The sequence below is a fragment of the Oncorhynchus mykiss genome, chromosome 21, assembly GCF_057628025.1.
Source record: "Oncorhynchus mykiss isolate SJ-2025 chromosome 21, ASM5762802v1, whole genome shotgun sequence".
In the NCBI taxonomy this organism is placed as follows: Eukaryota; Metazoa; Chordata; class Actinopteri; order Salmoniformes; family Salmonidae; genus Oncorhynchus; species Oncorhynchus mykiss.
In genome coordinates this window covers 14,285,492-14,304,219 of record NC_143042.1, presented here as the reverse complement: position 1 = coordinate 14,304,219, position 18,728 = coordinate 14,285,492, and the positions used below count along the sequence as shown (strand labels likewise).

At 43.2% G+C, this 18,728-nt stretch overlaps 1 protein-coding gene across 1 annotated transcript; it reads left to right on the top strand.

The window, feature by feature from the left end:
* The first annotated feature begins 3,736 nt into the window (after positions 1-3,736).
* On the top strand, positions 3,737-16,953 carry LOC110500063 (putative polypeptide N-acetylgalactosaminyltransferase 8). Its single transcript, XM_021577206.3, has 11 exons — positions 3,737-4,165; positions 7,707-7,953; positions 8,406-8,572; positions 10,336-10,519; positions 10,605-10,802; positions 11,006-11,120; positions 11,301-11,486; positions 11,737-11,874; positions 12,037-12,132; positions 12,287-12,451; positions 12,575-16,953. Exons 1-11 carry the CDS (start codon positions 3,970-3,972, stop codon positions 12,707-12,709), a joined length of 1,827 nt encoding a protein of 608 aa, XP_021432881.1. The 5' UTR covers positions 3,737-3,969; the 3' UTR covers positions 12,710-16,953.
* Positions 16,954-18,728: the final 1,775 nt, after the last annotated feature.

Below are 18,728 nucleotides of genomic sequence, written 5' to 3'. Positions count from 1 at the left end.
GACTCCACTGCGTGCTTGAAAAAGTTGGACTTCTCGAATTGCAAACACGTAAGCCTTACTCTGCAAGTCGATTTAGCAGATGCTCCTATCCAGAGCAACTAGGGTTAAGTGCCTTGCTCAAGGGTACGTCGGCAGATTTTTCACTTAGTTGGCTTGGGGATTCAAACCTGCAACCTTTCGGTTACTGGTCCAACACTGTTAACCACTAAGCTACCTTCCGCCCTACCTGCCACCCTTTTAAAGGTTCAGCAGTTGCTCCTCGCCATCCTTTCCTGTGATGAGGATTTCATCAAGGTAACAATATGACCTAGGGTGGTCGCTCAGGACCTGATCCATGGACCTCTGGAACAAGGCAGATGCCAACGTGATTCCAAAAGGCAAGTGGCGGTATCAGTAGAGTCCCATGTGGGTAGTGATGGTGAGGTACTTTTGTGACTCTTCATCTACATGCAGCTGCAGGAAGACTTTGTTGAGATCAATCTTGCAGTATTGCTTTCCACCAACCTTACGCGTAGTTCCTCGATAATTGGAGGAAGCGGGTATTGTTCCACCATCAGTACAGGATTAATGTTCACCTTTATCTCCACACAGGGGAATGGAGCCAGTTCATCCTTAAAAACAGCTGCATGTCGAGTCTGCACAGCTGACAACCCTGTTTCTTCCACTGTCACCGATTCACCTTCGCCCAGTCCAGACAAATCTTTTCAAACCATGGTCGGCATATCAGCACCTTGACCACATAGATGGGAAGTTTGGCTTTTTATCGGTTTAGTTCCAGCATGATTTCTGCCATTCCGTCATGGGGACAATCTCTCAGTGTGAATTTTTGCATGTGTCTGTGAAAGGTGGTTCAGCCTTATTTTTTATCGTTTTTCTGACATAAGTGAGACAGCTGCTCCAGTATCGATTTACATCTTTTTTGATTGTCCTCCCTATGGTGTTGTGACACCGTTGGCTGTAGAGTGTCCTTTTACTGTCAATTCCTTGATCAGTAGCTCCTCCACAGAGTCTATGCCACTGTTGCATGACTGGTCCTGCTTCACAGCATGCAGGTGTTTCTTCTTGGGGTGCAGCTGGCTGTGTTTCCTTTTCCAGATATTTCCTTATAGCTGTCCTTTGCTGGTTTCTCTCTATTTCTTTTACAAGTTCGCTCAATGTGTCCTTTCTTTTCACAATGGCGTCATGTCAGCTCCTTTGCTCAGCATTCAGATGGGTGATGACCCTGCTTTCCATGGTGCCCCCTTTTTTTCTATCCTGCACTGCTGCTGCTCTGTGCACTCTTGATACAGCCCCCAGCTGTTGTGCTTATTTGCAGCTAGCTCCATTGATTCAGTGAGTAGGCACTTCTGTATTGCCTCACTCCTTAAGCCACACACAAGCCGATCGAGTGTCATTCAATGTTGCATTAAACTCAATGTTCAGTTAGTCTCTTTTATATATATTTTTAGAATTCCTTATTATGTGTCCAATTCTTTCATCTCAACAAACTTAAATTGGGGTGGGGATTTTCTCTCCCAGCACATCTAATCAAGGGGCGTAATCATTAGTCCAAAACATTTTGCAACAAAATTAAGAGTTTACAATGGACAAATTCAGGTAGGTCCCTCCCTGTTTCATTCCGTTTTGGTTCAATTGAGTTCCTAGTGAATACACCCATGGTTGCTACCTAATGGACTGAGTATGGAGTGTTTGGAGATGTTTAATGTCTGATCTAGTTAATAGATGGGTTGACTGTTTAGCAACCAACCCATGTTCAACTATGGGGCAAAACAGACGGGGTTGGCTTAGATTGTTGACAACATTTCAACTATATTTCATCTCTAATGTTTATTGAAAACATAAATACAGTTGCACAATGAGCACTTGTTGCCTCTTAAATACATTGTTACAGTTGTTGTTTAGCTAGCGAAACCATTTTATCCATATTAGCATAAACCTAACCTCACTAATGTACTTTCACATACAGCTTGCATAAGAAAAGTTAGAGTTACTTTCAACTATTCAATTTTATTTAGGTAGTCTACCCCAATGAGTATGGAAGCTGATCAATGTGTAAATGTGTTGAAATGATAGTCACTGAAGCGGACACAGCTTGTTTCGAAATTTAAGCAGGGTACAAAGAGGTAGACATCTGGATGGTAGAATTGTTCTCACTGAGGTGCATTACCTCTCATATGTGACCAACCTCTGTGACGCCCTGACCTTAGAGAGCCTTTTATTTCTCTATTTTTGGTTAGGTCAGGGTGTGATTAGGGTGGGCATTCTAGATTTTTTGTTTCTATGTTTTCTATTTCTTTGTTGTTTTTGCCATGTGTGGTTCCCAATCAGAGGCAGCTGTCTATCATTGTCTCTGATTGGGGATCATATATAAGTTGTGACTTTCCGTTTGGGTTTTGTGGGGAGTTATTTTCTGTTTAGCTGTTTTGCCTGACAGAACTGTGCGCTTTTCGTTTTTTTCTACTTTGTTATTTTGTTGCAGTGTTCAGTTTATTAAAAATCATGAACGCCTACCACGCTGCACCTTGGTCTCCTTCTTCAACCCACGAGAGTAATAACAACCTCCTCGATTCGGTCTTATGTAGCAACATTTCAAATGGTCTTTTTTACATTGGAAAAAGTAGAGACTCGGAGCTACAGAATGGTATATCATACACTGGAGTTGAGGGACAGGTGTGTGCCTTTCCATAAAGACAGCTGTGTGCCTTTCCAAATTATGCCCAATCGATTGAATGTACCACAGGTGGACTCCAATCCAGTTGTAGAAACATCTCAAGGATAATCAATGGAAACAGGATGCTCCTAAGCTCAATTTCGAATCTCACAGCAAAGGGTCTGAATACTTATGTAAATAAGGTATTTATTTTAATACATTTGCAAAAGGGGGATACCTAGTCAGTTGTACAACTGAATGCCTTCAACTGAAATGTGTCTTCCGCATTTAACCCAACCCTTCTGAATCAGAGAGGTGTGGGGGTCGCCTTACTCAACATCCACGTCTACGGCGCCCGGGGAACATTGGGGTAACTGCCTTGCTCAGGGGCAGAAAGACAGATTTTTACCTTGTCGGCTTGGGAATTCCATCCAGCAACCTTTCGGTCACTGGCCCAATGCTCTAAACACTTGGCTACCTGCCACCCGAGGTAGCCTATTATTATTTACCAGTTTCTCACAAAAGGGAGTGGTTCCCTTTCCTCAGAAATGTGCACTGTGTTTTATGCATTATCTATATGACAATTTGCTAATTGTCACATCGACCCAAACTCCAGGACCAGAGACAGTGAGTGATTGACAGCCTAGGGGAGGCGAGTGACGAGAAACTCACATCCACTGAGTGCCAGCCAGCAGGATGGTGCACCTCAGCAACAGTATAATGGGAATATTTAAGATGACTGAAGTTCATATTTAATTTAGAATGATCAACACAATGTTTAGCATATTTGAAGTTTGTGTAAAAAACGTGATTTCCAGTGTTCGGTTTGTAACACTTGGGTTGATGGTCACGAGACTAGAGGCTGTATGTTATGGATTAAACTCATAACTGCTGATAAGGTTGACACCAGACTGGAAGTACAAGGACAGGATACACTGATCATTATTATATTGTGTGAAACAATGTGATTCTGTAGCTGCTGACAAAGTCACTGCCTTCTGTTTTGACTTCCTACAAGCCTATCGGGCTGGTGTTTACAGAACATTTGTATGCTGATTAGGATATAAGGGTGTTCCCAGAGAAGGCCAGTTAGACATTTTCTCTGCTTCTATGCTGGAGGTTTCTCCCTGTTGCAACTTGTAATAAACCAAATAGATTTTTGATTGACTATCCTCGACTGCTTTTCTCCTTTGTTCAATTTATTTGACATCACCCCTCCCTCCTTTCAGGTGAACCTGAATCTCAGTGAGAGAGTGAGAGAGTGAGAGAGGAAGGCCATCCTGTCTGTATCCCCAGGCTGAGCACTCACACGCAGAGGGATGATGAGGCTAGGCTGGGTTCGAGGGCTGGCCCCGTTGTTGGCCATGGCTGCTGGAATACTCTACATCACATCCATTAAGCGGGAGGTTCATTCTCATGGGGAGAGACTGCAGGGGGCCCATCAGAATGAATCGGCCAGGGACCAGGACATTCTCAAGAGGCTGGAGAAGATGGAGGCTCACATCGAGAAGCTGTGTAAGTCTCAATCTCCTTCATTTACCTCTGATTTACCTGGAAGGGAATTGGCAGTAGCTCTGTCCACGTACTGTACCTGGACTGCAATCTGCCACTGTTCTAGATAGTAGGGCAGATTTAGAGGGGAGAATTTGAGAACACATTAGAATCTAACCTGAGCTTACATGTAGAGTTGATCCCAGAAAAAGGTATTTCACACTTCACAGTGATTATTGTAAAAGGGAATTTGTACCCAGTTAATTAAAGGGTTTAAATAAACTAATAAAGGATTAAATAAAATATGCCCATAATAATTTTCGATTGTTCTTTAATCCTGTATACTGTTGCTTGCTGAACAACATTTGTTACATTTTGATCTACCAACTTCTGTGTGCCAAAGTTTACCACAATGTTTACTATAAAAATACAAATATATATTTTTACATCAGTTACTTCAAGGTAATTCTCCAAGGCAGATCAAACATTGTTAATCACCTTTTTCAAAAACACACATGCAAATAGTGACTGAAGCTCCTAACCAACTGTGCTATTTTGTTCATTTTTCTGTGTTGTTTGTCACTTGTGTTTTTACTTATTTTGTACATAATGTTGCTGCTACCATCTCTTATGACATAAAATAACTTTTGGACATCAGAACAGTGATTACTCACCTCAAACTGAACTAAGATTTTTTTCTGTAACAAGTCTGACTCGAAGGATATACTGCTTTCTCGGGAACGAGACCAAATCCCAGTAATTTGCGTGAAGAAAAGGAGAAAAGGGGGCAGAGGTCAGGCAGCCTTCTGTGAATTTGTAGGAGAGTGAGTAAACCTCCACTACCATCTGTTCTATTGGCCAACGTGCAATCATTGGAAAACAAAATGGATGATATACGATCAAGACTATCCTAACAACCGACGTTAAAAACTGTAATATCTTATGTTTCCTCAAGTCGTGGCTGAACGACGACACGGATAATATAGAGCTGGCGGGATTTTCCATGCATCGGCAGGACAGAGAACCTACGTCTGGTAAGACGAGGGGCAGTGGTGTGTGTCTTTTGTCAATAAATGCTGGTGACAGATGTCACCAGGTAGAGAACCTTATGCTAAGCTGTAGACCACACTATCTACTAAGAGAGTTCTCATTATTCATAACCGTCTATTTCCCACCACAAACCGATGCTGACACTAAGACCTCACTCAACGAGCAGTATAAGGCCCATAAGAAAACTAGAAAATGCTCATCCAGAAGCGGAGCTCCTAGTGGCTGGGGACTTTAATGCAGGCAAACTTAAATCCGTTTTACCCCATTTCTACCAGCATGTCACATGTGCAACCAGAGGAAATATAACTCACCTTTACTCCACACACAGAGCCGCATACAAAGCTCTCCCTCACCCTACATTTGGCAAATCTGACCATAATTATATCCTCTTGATTCCTGTTTACAAGCAAAAACTAAAGCAGGAAGTACCAGTGACTTGCTCAATACGGAAGTGATCAGATGACGCACATGCTACACTACAGGACTATTTTGCGAGCACAGACTGGATTATGTTCCGGGATTCATCCAATAGCATTGAGGAGTATACCACCTCAGACATCGGCTTCATCATTGCATTGACGACGTCGTACCCACAGTGACTGTACGTTCATATCCCAACCAGAAGCCATGGATTAAAGTGAACATCTGCATCGAGCTAAAGGCTAGAGCTGCCGCTTTCAAGGAGCGGGACATTAATAAGACGGACCATGAAACAGGCAAACCGTCTATACAGGATTAAGATTGAATCCTACTACACCAGCTCTGATGCTCGTCAGATGTGGCAAGGCTTGAAAACTATTACGGACTACAAAGGGAAACCCAGCCATGAGCTGCCCAGTGACACGAGCCTACCAGACAAGCTAAATGCCTATTATAATCGACTCATGTCGGTAGCCATGAAGTGCTTTGAAATGCTGGTCATGGCTCCTCAACAGCATCATCCCGTATACCCTAGACCCAATATAATTTGCAAACCACCCCAACAGAGACCTGGCAGTGTGGTGCCAGTACAACAACCTCTCCCTCAATGTGAGCAAGACAAAAGAGCTGATCGTGGACTACATAAACAGGGCTGTATTGGAGCGGGTCGAGAGTTTCAAGTTCCTTGGTGTCCACATCATCAACTATCATTGTCCAAACACACCAAGACAGTTGTGAAGAGGGCACGACAGGGGCCTCCCGGGTGGCGCAGTGGTTAAGGGCGCTGTACTGCAGCGCCAGCTGTGCCATCAGAGTCCCTGGGTTCACGCCCAGGCTCTGTCGTAACCGGCCGCGACCGGGAGGTCCGTGGAGAGAGGCACAATTGGCCTAGCGTTGCCCGGGTTAGGGAGGGCTTGGTCGCTAGCGATGTCCTTGTCTCATCCCGCACCAGCGACTCCTGTGTGCGCTAACCAAGATGGCCAGGTGCACGGTGTTTCCTCCGACACATTGGTGCGGCTGGTTTCCGGGTTGGATGCGCTCTGTGTTAAGAAGCAGTGCGGCTTGGTTGGGTTGTGTATCGGAGGACGCATGACTTTCAACCTTCGTCTCTCCCGAGCCCGTACGGGAGTTGTAGCGATGAGACAAGATAGTAGCTACTACAACAATTGGATACCATGAAATTGGGGAGAAAAAGGGGTAAAATTCAACAACAAAAAAGAAAAAAAAAAGAAAGAAGAGGGCACAACACCATTTCCCCCTCAGGAGACTGAAAATATTGTCACATTGGCATCGGTCCCCAGATCATCAAAAATGTATACAGCTGCACCATCGAGAGCATCCTGACCGGTTGCATCACCACCTGGTATGGCAAATTCTCTGCATCTGATTGTAAGGCGCTAAAGAGGGTAGTGAGTATGGCCGAGTACATCACTGGGGCCAAGCTTCCATCCAGGACCTATATACTAGGTGCTGTCAGAGGAAAGACCAAAAATTTGGCAAAGACTCCCAAGTCAAAGACTGTTCTCTCTGCTACCGCATGGCAATCGGTTCCGGAACGCCAAGTCTAGGACCAAAAGACTCCTTAACAGCTTCTACCCCCAAGCCATAAAAAAGGGATTTCCCTGCTGAACAATTAATCAAATGGCCACCAGGACTATTTACATTGAACCCCCATTTGTTTTTACACTGCTGCTACTCACTGTTTATTATCTATGCATAGTCACTTTACCCCTGCCTACATGTACAAATTACCTTGACTGACCTGTAACCCCGCACATTCACTCAGTACCGGTATCCCCTGTATATAGCCTCGTTACTGCTATTTTATTGTGTTACTTTTGATTATTTTTTACTTTAGTTTATTTGGTAAATATTTTCTTAATTAACTCGCTTGTAAGTAAGCATTTCATAGTAAGGTTGTACCTGCTGTATTCATACCTGTTGTATTCGGCGCATGTGACAAATAAAGTTTGATTTGATTTGATTTTAAATGAGATCCTGCTCTGTTTGTATCAAAAGGAGTGACTCATGTTGATTTTGGCAGCCTTAACACATTTATTACAATTTGATGAACAGCTGTCATGTGTGTCCACAGTGAATACAATCAACGACGGGAGCAGTCTGAAAGAGGGGCAGGCTGTGAAGGCTCCCGAGGTCAAGAAGGAGAGGAAGGTGGTGAAGAAGGTGTACCCCAACTCAGCTCTGTTCACAAGCTGGGGTGATGAGCTCTCAGAGGAGGAGCAGAAAGAGGCAGAGGGGCTGTTTCAGATGTATGGATACAACGCCTTCCTGAGTGACAGACTACCCCTGAACAGGGAAATCCCTGATACTCGCGATCCTAAGTAAATCATTTTCCTCATCTCTCCGCCACCTCAACACAGCAAATGATGGATCCGCTGAAAACTTCTGAATTCTAACCACAGTCTGTTGCATTGCGGCCATCCAAGGTCAATTCCATCTCCAGCACTGTGAATTCAATTTGAGCAATTGTGACCTTAGAACTAGAAGGTTCTACCTGTAAAAAGATGATTCTAAGATAACTGGATCCTAAGCCATTTTTATCATGTATTCTTTTAAACTCAACAACGTGGATTGGGGTTTTAGAGTACTATATAGGTAGAAAACATTGAACAGAACAAGGCTATGTCAATAAATACATTTTGACCGAAATGCAGATAGAACCTTATAACTCAAAGCTCTGGCAATGACATTGAAGTTGACAAGTGAAACAGCAGCTTTGGTGAAGTGAATAAATTATATGAGGTGGACCAAATGTGTTTGTTGTGCCTGTTAGGTGTGCTAAGCACCAGTATCCCCATGACCTGCCCACCATCAGCGTGGTGTTGATCTACTTGGACGAGGCCCTGTCAATCATCAAGAGAGCCGTCCGCAGCATCATAGACAAGACCCCCCGACACCTGCTTAAAGACATTATACTGGTGGATGACCACAGCTCCAATGGTTTGCCTAATTGGTCAATGCTCTCTGCATAGAAACATTTGAAATTACATTTGTTAACATTTAGATTGAACATACAGTGCTTTGCGAAAGTATTCGGCCCCCTTGAACTTTGCGACCTTTTACCACATTTCAGGCTTCAAACATAAAGATATAAAACTGTATTTTTTTGTGAAGAATCAACAACAAGTGGGACACAATCATGAAGTGGAACGACATTTATTGGATATTTCAAACTTTTTTTAACAAATCAAAAACTGAAAAATTGGACGTGCAAAATTATTCAGCCCCCTTAAGTTAATACTTTGTAGCGACACCTTTTGCTGCGACTACAGCTGTAAGTCACTTGGGGTATGTCTCTATCAGTTTTGCACATCGAGAGACTGACAGTTTTTCCCATTCCTCCTTGCAAAACAGCTCGAGCTCAGTGAGGTTGGATGGAGAGCATTTGTGAACAGCAGTTTTCAGTTCTTTCCACAGATTCTCCATTGGATTCAGGTCTGGACTTTGACTTGGCCATTCTAACACCTGGATATGTTTATTTTTGAACCATTCCATTGTAGATTTTGCTTTATGTTTTGGATCATTGTCTTGTTGGAAGACAAATCTCCGTCCAAGTCTCAGGTCTTTTGCAGACTCCATCAGGTTTTCTTCCAGAATGGTCCTGTATTTGGCTCCATCCATCTTCCCATCAATTTTAACCATCTTCCCTGTCCCTGCTGAAGAAAAGCAGGCCCAAACCATGATGCTGCCACCACCATGTTTGACAGTGGGGATGTGAGTTCAGGGTGATGAGCTGTGTTGCTTTTACGCCAAACATAACGTTTTGCATTGTTGCCAAAAAGTTCAATTTTGGTTTCATCTGACCAGAGCACCTTCTTCCACATGTTTGGTGTGTCTCCCAGGTGGCTTGTGGCAAACTTTAACCGACACTTTTAATGGATATCTTTAAGAAATGGCTTTCTTCTTGCCACTCTTCCATAAAGGCCAGATTTGTGCAATATACGACTGATTGTTGTCCTATGGACAGAGTCTCCCACCTCAGCTGTAGATCTCTGCAGTTCATCCAGAGTGATCATGGGCCTCTTGGCTGCATCTCTGATCAGTCTTCTCCTTGTATGAGCTGAAAGTTTAGAGGGACGGCCAGGTCTTGGTAGATTTTCAGTGGTCTGATACTCCTTCCATTTCAATATTATCGCTTGCACAGTGCTCCTTGGAATGTTTAAAGCTTGGGAAATATTTTTGTATCCAAATCCGGCTTTAAACTTCTTCACAACAGTATCTCGGACCTGCCTGATGTGTTCCTTGTTCTTCATGATGCTCTCTGCGCTTTTAACGGACCTCTGAGACTATCACAGTGCAGGTGCATTTATACGGAGACTTGATTCCACACAGGTGGATTGTATTTATCATCATTAGTCATTTAGGTCAACATTGGATCATTCAGAGATCCTCACTGAACTTCTGGAGAGAGTTTGCTGCACTGAAAGTAAAGGGGCTGAATAATTTTGCACGTCCAATTTTTCAGTTTTTGATTTGTTAAAAAAGTTTGAAATATCCAATAAATGTTGTTCCACTTCCTGATTGTGTCCCAATTGTTGTTGATTCTTCACAAAAAAAAACAGTTTTATATCTTTATGTTTGAATCCTGAAATGTGGCAAAAGGTCGCAAAGTTCAAGGGGGACGAATACTTTCGCAAGGCACTGTATGTGTGGCTTTCAAATTTCCTTAGGTACCACTGATTTGCAAGTGTGTGCTTTCACAGAGGATCTAACGGAGAAGTTGGATGCATACATCAGCTTCATCCATGAAGAGCGTCCCGGCCTGGTGAAGAGAGTGAGACACTCAGAGCAGCTCGGTCTCACACAGGCCCGCCTCTCAGGGTGGAGGGAAGCTACAGGAGATGTGGTGGCCATCTTGGATGCCCACATAGAGGTCCATGTGGAATGGTAGTCTAAATGAAATATCTCAGTGAGATGTTTTGAATCCCCCCCCGCCCAACATGGTGTTTTGACTCTGTGTTTGTGTGAACAGGGCGGAGCCTCTGTTAGCTCGGATAAAGGAGGACCGCACGTTGGTGTTGACACCGGTGTTTGACAAAGTCCAATTCGATGACTTGACAGTCACACGTTATGTGCCTGCTGCAGATGCCTTTGACTGGGCCCTGTGGTGTATGTATGAGTCCTTCAGACCTGAGTGGTATGCCTTGAAAGACGAGTCACAGCCAGGAAAGTGAGTTGGTTGTGATTTCATCATCGGATGATAGTCCAGTTTCACAAATCTGTTTGAATAGACGATAAGGAAAGCACAGCATTGGGAGGAAAATCATACCTAATATTTACACCTGGATTATTATTTTGCATTATATATTCATTAAATGAATGTCACTTCTCCCAATGTGGAAATGACCATGATTTGTACTGTATGTTTGTCAGGAGCCCCTCCATTATGGGCATACTAGTGGTTGATCGCCTGTTCTTTGGGGAAATTGGTGCTCTGGATGGTGGTATGAAGATCTATGGAGGAGAAAATGTTGAACTGGGTATCCGGGTAAGCCCCTCTGCTATAGTTTCTAAATAAATGTTTGAAATCAAAGCAGACTTGTGTTTGCAGAATTACTTTTTGTTCTTGAGTCCTTCAGTTTGAACAAACCAATCTACATCCAACATCCAGACACTTCAGTCCATATCTATAAACTCTTCCTTCTCTCTTGGTGTTTGGTGTGTCAAGGTGTGGCTATGTGGTGGAAGTGTCGAGGTCATACCTTGTTCTAAAATAGCCCACATCGAGAGGGCCCATAAACCCTATCTCCCCGACCTGAGCATTACAATGAAGAGGAATGCTCTGAGAGTGGCTGAGGTCTGGATGGATGACTACAAACATAATGTCAACATTGCCTGGAACATCCCACTGAAGGTACTGTACACAACAAACCAATCAAACAGTAGGTTTTGTTCAGCTGTTCCTATAGAATAGCAATGATTGCTGTTTTGCATGCCTTGTGTTTGAAAATAAGTAGACTAGACAGTCAATATTATTTAAAAAATGGTCTATTACTCAATGCCACAATAAAGATCATAGGATCCATGTAAAATGATGGCAGTAAGCAAAAGTGGATAATAGGTGGCCTGTGTTTCTGATTTGGAAATCGTCTTTCTCACCACAGGATCACGGCATAGACATTGGGGATGTTTCAGAGAGGAAGAAGTTGAGAAAGAGACTGAACTGCAAACCCTTCCAGTGGTATCTGGATAACGTGTATCCCATGTTAGACCCCCTGGGTGACTTGCTTGGTTATGGAGCTGTGAGTGATGCTAAAATGTTACAGTTGTTCTGGAACTTTTTCCTCACGACCTGTGTTTAGTGGCATGCATGGCATCCTTTTTTCAATAGGATGCAGGGTCATAAATCAGGATAGGAATCTGCACTTTTATAACTGTTTAATCTCTGTCCATAAAATCAACAGCTGGTCAATGACCAGAAGACGGATCTCTGTATAGATCAAGGCCCAGTTCCGGGGAACACACCTATTTTATATGGATGCCATTATTTTGGTCCACAGGTTTGTAGAATCATTGCTTAGTATCTTAGAATTTAACTACATGTATAATATGGTGCATCCCATGGCAAACTTGGGATTCAATCCACGCCACAATGCAAAGTACTGTCAATACCACAGACTCAGAAAAGCCTAAATATCTATACTCTCTGTCCAGAGCTGTTATTATCGAGCCAGTGGGGAGATCTACATTGGAGGCATCAAGTCTCACAAGTACAACAGTAATCGCTGTCTGGTGGACACCGGCACTCGAACCCCAGGACTGTATGAGTGCAAGGTGGCCCAGCAGAAGAGATTCCACATGCTCTGGGAATTTCAACAGGTAAGCACTCTAACATGATTTAGGGAAGTTGATGCTTAAAAATTGTTGGAAACAACAGAGATGTCTTTGACTTTTTTTTATTATTGTGATGCTGTACAGTAGAATGTTTGCTGTGTTTTATAGGGAAAAGCCATCCAGAACAGACAGACAAAGAGATGTCTGGAGATTGCCCCAGGGGAGGACACTTACTACCAGCTCATCATTCAGGAGTGCAGTGGGCAGCACTGGAACATACAGAATCTGATTAAAGACTTCTAACACACTGAGATAGTTAGGCATACCAGAGACAATACAAGTGGGAAGGTGGTATTTACCACATACGACTGGTAAAAGACCACTTGAACGTCCCTCCAACTGGTAATTACTAGTGGGAAACTTGTCTATCATACCTGAGCTCCGACTTCTCCCACATGCTGACCTCTGACATCATCTACTAAGGAAATTACTTTTTTAACAGCATTTTCAGCACTTCAATGCAACAAAACATTATTTACAAAAATCTATCTATAAATATGTTTTTGAACACTATAATTTAACAAACATGATAGCTGAACTCATAGCTTATGGTTGATGCAACTTGTTGGCCATTAGCCAATCGGCTTTTCTCAAATAGTTCAAAGCACGTGAATGCATCCAACTAGTATTTATGATTTCACAACTGGTAATTACCACCTTCCCACTTTGTTACGAACACATCACTATCGTCATTCTTTGAAAATCCTATCTTAGTCAGCAGTGAGATGGCTGTGATCTTAGTAAGCTGTTGGTTGTATACAGTGGCGACGCGTCATTCAGGGCAGGTGTTTTGTGCCCCCCTTGTTTATCCAAAAAATATAACATATACAGTACCAGTCAAAGTGTCATGGCTTCTATGAGTAGTGGGTGGAGAAGTCAGGCGCAGAGAGCAGGGTAGTTCACAAGATGTGGATTTTTATTTTCCAAAAACCCAGAGAGACGGTCACGCCACACACACAAGGGCGCGTAAAGACCCAGTCCAAACAACAGGACGAAACTGACCGGAAAAATAAATAAAATAATCACACACCATAAACAGAAAAACAAGCCCGCACAGAAGCCGGCGGGCCTACCGGGTTTAAATAGCCCAAAACCAAAACCTAAACACAAAACAGGTGCAACTAATCAGACAACACTAAATGAAACAGAAAAGGGGATCGGTGGCAGCTAGTAGGCCGGCGACGACGACCGCCGAGCGCCGCCCGAACAGGAAGAGGCACCATCTTCGGCGGGATTCGTGACACAAAGGTTGGACACACCTACTCTTTCAAGGGTTTTTCTTTATTCTTAATATTTTCTACATTGTAGAATAATAGTGAAGATGTCAAAACTATGAAATAACACATGGAATCGTTTAGTAAGCAAAAAAGTGTTGGAACAAATCAAAATATATCTTATATTTGAGATTCTTCAAAGTAGCCACCCTTTGCCTTGATGACAGCTTTGCACACTCTTGGAATTCTCTAAGATAGCTTCACCTGGAATTATTTTCTAACAGTCTTGAAGGAGTTACCACATACGCTGAGCACTTGTTGGCTACTTTTCCATCACTCTGCGGTCCAACTCATCCCAAACCATCTCAATTGGGTTGAGGTCAGGTCATTGTGAAGGCTAGATCATCTGATGCAGCTCTCCATCACTCTCCTTCTTGGTCAAATAGCCCTTACATAGCCTGGATGTGTGTTGGGTCATTGGTCCTGTTTAAAAATAAATGAAAGTCCCACTAAGAGCAAACCAGATGGGATGACGTATCGCTGCAGAATGCTATGGTAGAGCCATGCTGGTTAAGTGTGCCTTAAATTCAAAATAAATCACAGACAGTGTCACAAGCAAAGCACCCCCCACCATCACACCTCCTCCTCCATGCTTCACAGTGGGAACTACTCATGCGGAGATCATCCGTTCACCTACTCTGCGTCTCACAAAGACACGATGGTTGGAACCAAAAATTTCTCATTTGGACTCATCAGACCAAAGCACAGATTTCCACTTGTCTAATATCCATTGCTCATGTTTATTGGTCAAAGCAAATCTCTTCTTCTTATTGGTGTCCTTTTTTGATGGTTTTGTTGCAGCAGTTCGACCATGAAGGTCCGATTCACACAGTCTCCTCTGAACACTTGATGTTGTGTAGTGAAGAATTTATTTGGGCTGCAATCTGTGGTGCAGTTATGAACTTATCCTCTGCAGCCGAGGTAACTCTGGGTCTTCATTTCCTGTGGTGGTCCTCTTGAGCGCCAGTTTCATCATAGAGGTTGATAGTTTTTGTGACTGCACTTGAAGAAACTTTCAAAGTTCTTGAAATGTTCAGTATTGACTGACCATCATGTCTTCATGTAATGATGTCCTGTCATTTCTCTTTGCTTATTTGAGCTTGTCTTGCCATAATATGGACTTGGTATTTTATTAAATAGGGCTATCTTCTGTATACCACCCCTACCTTGTCACCACGCAACTGATTGGTTCAAACGCATTAAGAAATAAATAATTCCACAAAATAACTTTTAACAAGGCACATCTGTTAATTGAAAAGCATTCCAGGTGACTACCTCATGAAGCTGGTTGAGAGAATACCAAGAGTGTGCAAAGCTGTCATTAAGGCAAAGGGTGGCTACTTTGAAGAATCTCAAATATAAAATATATTTGGATTTGTTTAACACTTTTTTGGTTACTACATGATTCCATATGTGTTATTTCATAGTTTTGATGTCTTCACTATTATTCTACAATGTAGAAAATAGTAAAAATAAAGAAAAACCCTTGAATGAGTAGGAATGTCCAAACTTGACTGGTACTGTATATATGTATTTTTGTGCCTGTTTTGCATGTTATTTTGGAATTAATACGTGTCACATATCAGTTGGCAAACAATGTAAAAAAAATATATACACTGCTCAAAAAAATAAAGGGAACACTTAAACAACACAATGTACCTCCAAGTCAATCACACTTCTGTGAAATCACACTGTCCACTTAGGAAGCAACACTGATTGACAATAAATTTCACATGCTGTTGTGCAAATGGAATAGACAACAGGTGGAAATTATAGGCAATTAGCAAGACACCCCCAATAAAGGAGTGGTTCTGCAGGTGATAACTACAGACCACTTCTCAGTTCCCATGCTTCCTGGCTGATGTTTTGGTCATTTTTTAATGCTGGCGGTGCTTTCACTCTAGTGGTAGCATGAGATGGAGTCTACAACCCACACAAGTGGCTCAGGTAGTGCAGCTCATCCAGGATGACACATCAATGCGAGCTGTGGCAAGAAGGTTTGCTGTGTCTGTCAGCGTAGTGTCCAGAGTATGGAGGCGCTACCAGGAGACAGGCCAGTACATCAGTAGACGTGGAAGAGGCCGTAGGAGGGCAACAACCCAGCAGCAGGACCGCTACCTCCACCTTTGTGCAAGGAGGAGGAGGAGGAGCACTGCCAGAGCCCTGCAAAATGGCCTCCAGCAGGCCACAAATGTGCATGTGTCTGCTCAAACGGTCAGAAACAGACTCCATGAGGGTGGTATGAGGGCCCGACGTCCACAGGTGGGGGTTGTGCTTACAGCCCAACACCGTGCAGGGCGTTTGGCATTTGCCAGAGAACACCAAGATTGGCAAATTTGCCACTGGCGTCCTGTGCTCTTCACAGATGAAAGCAGGTTCACACTGAGCACATGACAGACGTGACAGTCTGGAGACGCCTTGGAGAACGTTTTGCTGCCTATAACATCCTCCAGCATGACCGGTTTGGCGGTGGGTCAGTCATGGTGTGGGGTGGCATTTCTTTGGGGGGCCGCACAGCACTCTATGTGCTTGCCAGAGGTAGCCTGACTGCCATTAGGTACCGAGATGAGATCCTCAGACCCCTTGTGAGACCATATGCTGGTGTGGTTGGCCCTGGGTTCCTCCTAATGCAAGACAATGCTAGACCTCATGTGGCTGGAGTGTGTCAGCAGTTCCTGCAAGAGGAAGGCATTGGTGCTATGGACTGGCCCGCCCGTTCCCCAGACCTGAATCCAATTGAGCGCATCTGGGACATCATGTCTCACTCCATCCACCAACAGACCACAGACTGTCCAGGAGTTGGCGGATGCTTTAGTCCAGGTCTGGGAGGAGATCCCTCAGGAGACCATCCGCCACCTCATCAGGAGCATGCCCAGTCATTGTAGGGAGGTCATACAGGCACGTGGAGGCCACACACACTACTGAGCCTCATTTTGACTTGTTTTAAGGACTTTACATCAAAGTTGGATCAGCCTGTAGTGTGGTTTTCCACTTTAATTTTGAGTGTGACTCCAAATCCAGACCTCCATGGGTTGATAAATTTGATTTCCATTGATAATTTTTGTGTGATTTTGTTGTCAGCACATTCAACTATGTAAAGAAAAAAAGTATTTAATAAGAATATTTCATTCATTCAGATCTAGGATGTGTTATTTTAGTGTTCCCTTAAATGTTTTTAGCAGTGTATATTGAGTTATTAAAGTTGCATACAAACATGGTCTCTTTTTTGCTTTCTTGATTAAGGCAGCTCCAAAATGCAGGTGTTTCATCCTAGATCAGTGCTTTCTGTGGTGGTAGGGCAGCAGGCGGAAAAACAGTGCTTCGGGATAGGTAATGTTCTCTAGTTGTGCCGTGATTGGCTCAGTGTTCTGTCACTCATTTGGACACTATGTCACCGCAAAATCTATGGGGACAGTTTGAAAATTAAATTCCCTTTGGTGCTGCCATAGAGTTACATTAGAGGCGCCCATCCAATAAGTTTCAAGGTCATTGGTCACAGATAAAATGACGTCAAATCACGTTACATCTACAGTAGCTTTGATTGGACTGATCATGTCAACATCATACTTTCAAAATCTTATCTAGCAAGCTAGCAGTCATCACCATGAATCAAGTCTGGAATCTACTGTCAAATCCTTTTCAATCCTTGTCATGTGAAGTAAAATTAGTTATAAAACATCTCTGTGCGCATCAGCCATTGGACATAAACATTACACAACACGTCGCAAATTCAACAATGAGTGGTTTGGAAGGACGCAGTGCTAGCGTTGCAAAGCAATCACTATTTTGCTCCCCCTGCCTGCTATTCAGTGGAGAGGGTGTGCGGTCCAAGTCTGGGTTTAAGGATTTAAAATAAATTAAACGTGGCTCAGCTATACACCGCAGATAGACGAGCCATCGACCTCCACAACCAACAAACGGAGGAGAATAGGTAGGTGCTTGCCAGAATTATAGCATTCATTAAATTGTGGGGCCATGACGAGTTGGCCAACACCTTGAACCCAGGCGTTTTCAGGTGTATTTTTGAGATGCGTGAAGGAGATTACAGGCAACAAAGGCACTATGACGACCAACCAATTTTTAAGGGCACATCAGGCATGATCCAATACTAACTTTTGGATTGTATGTATGACGTGTACAGAGAAGCTATAGCTAAGGAGGTGTCTGAGACTCCTTTTGCGTCTGTAACAGACGAGACCACTGACATCTCCTGTAAATCACAGATGGTAATAGTGCTGTGCTATATGTTACCAGACAACAGTGTGTGTGAGAGGTTTTGTAGAGTACAAAACTGGTGTTGGCCAGTTGTCAACTGAATGTCAAGGAGAAGCTGTTTGCACAAACCTACAACAGGTGATGAGTGGTAATGTACAAACGCTACAGAAGGATTTCTTTCCGATCACAGAACTCCAGTGTGTTACCAAGCTATGACCTGTGGGCAACCAGGAGAAGTTGAAAAGGGAGCTGTTCACTGTCTACCAGCATCCTGAGCTGCACACTGGAAACACAGCCCTTCTTTATTGAAATCAATCTATGAGAACCACCTGCAGATGCTCAAAGTCCTCATCACAAGTCAGGGAGAAACTTTTCCCCCCTTAAATGGATAAAAACCTTCATACACAACTCCGTAGGCTAGAAAAGGTTAAATGCATTGGCCATGCTGTCAATCCAGCATGACTTCATCCAGAGAATGACAGACTTTGATGACATCAACATTTACCTTTATTGTGTCAATTGTGATCGAATCAATGCAATATTAGCCATTAGTAACATACCGAAACAAAACAAACAATGCAAAATAGTTTTTGGTAGGCAGAACACACCAGAGTAGGATTCTATTGCATTGACACACACTACTCAGCCTCTATGCTACACAGACTGGTGCGGCATAAACAAATCTGAGCTGCAGTATACATGCAAATAGACCATTGCCATATGGATCTGTGCCATTTACTTTGAACTGGACTGTATTTACAGCATGAGCGGTC

Excerpts from the sequence above, each read along its gene's own strand:
- LOC110500063 (XM_021577206.3), top strand. The coding sequence starts at position 3,970 with ATGATGAGGCTAGGCTGGGTTCGAGGGCTGGCCCCGTTGTTGGCCATG. Across the intron at positions 8,573-10,335 it reads GGATGACCACAGCTCCAATG|AGGATCTAACGGAGAAGTTG; the intron begins GTTTGCCTAATT and ends GTGCTTTCACAG. Across the intron at positions 10,803-11,005 it reads GACGAGTCACAGCCAGGAAA|GAGCCCCTCCATTATGGGCA; the intron begins GTGAGTTGGTTG and ends TATGTTTGTCAG.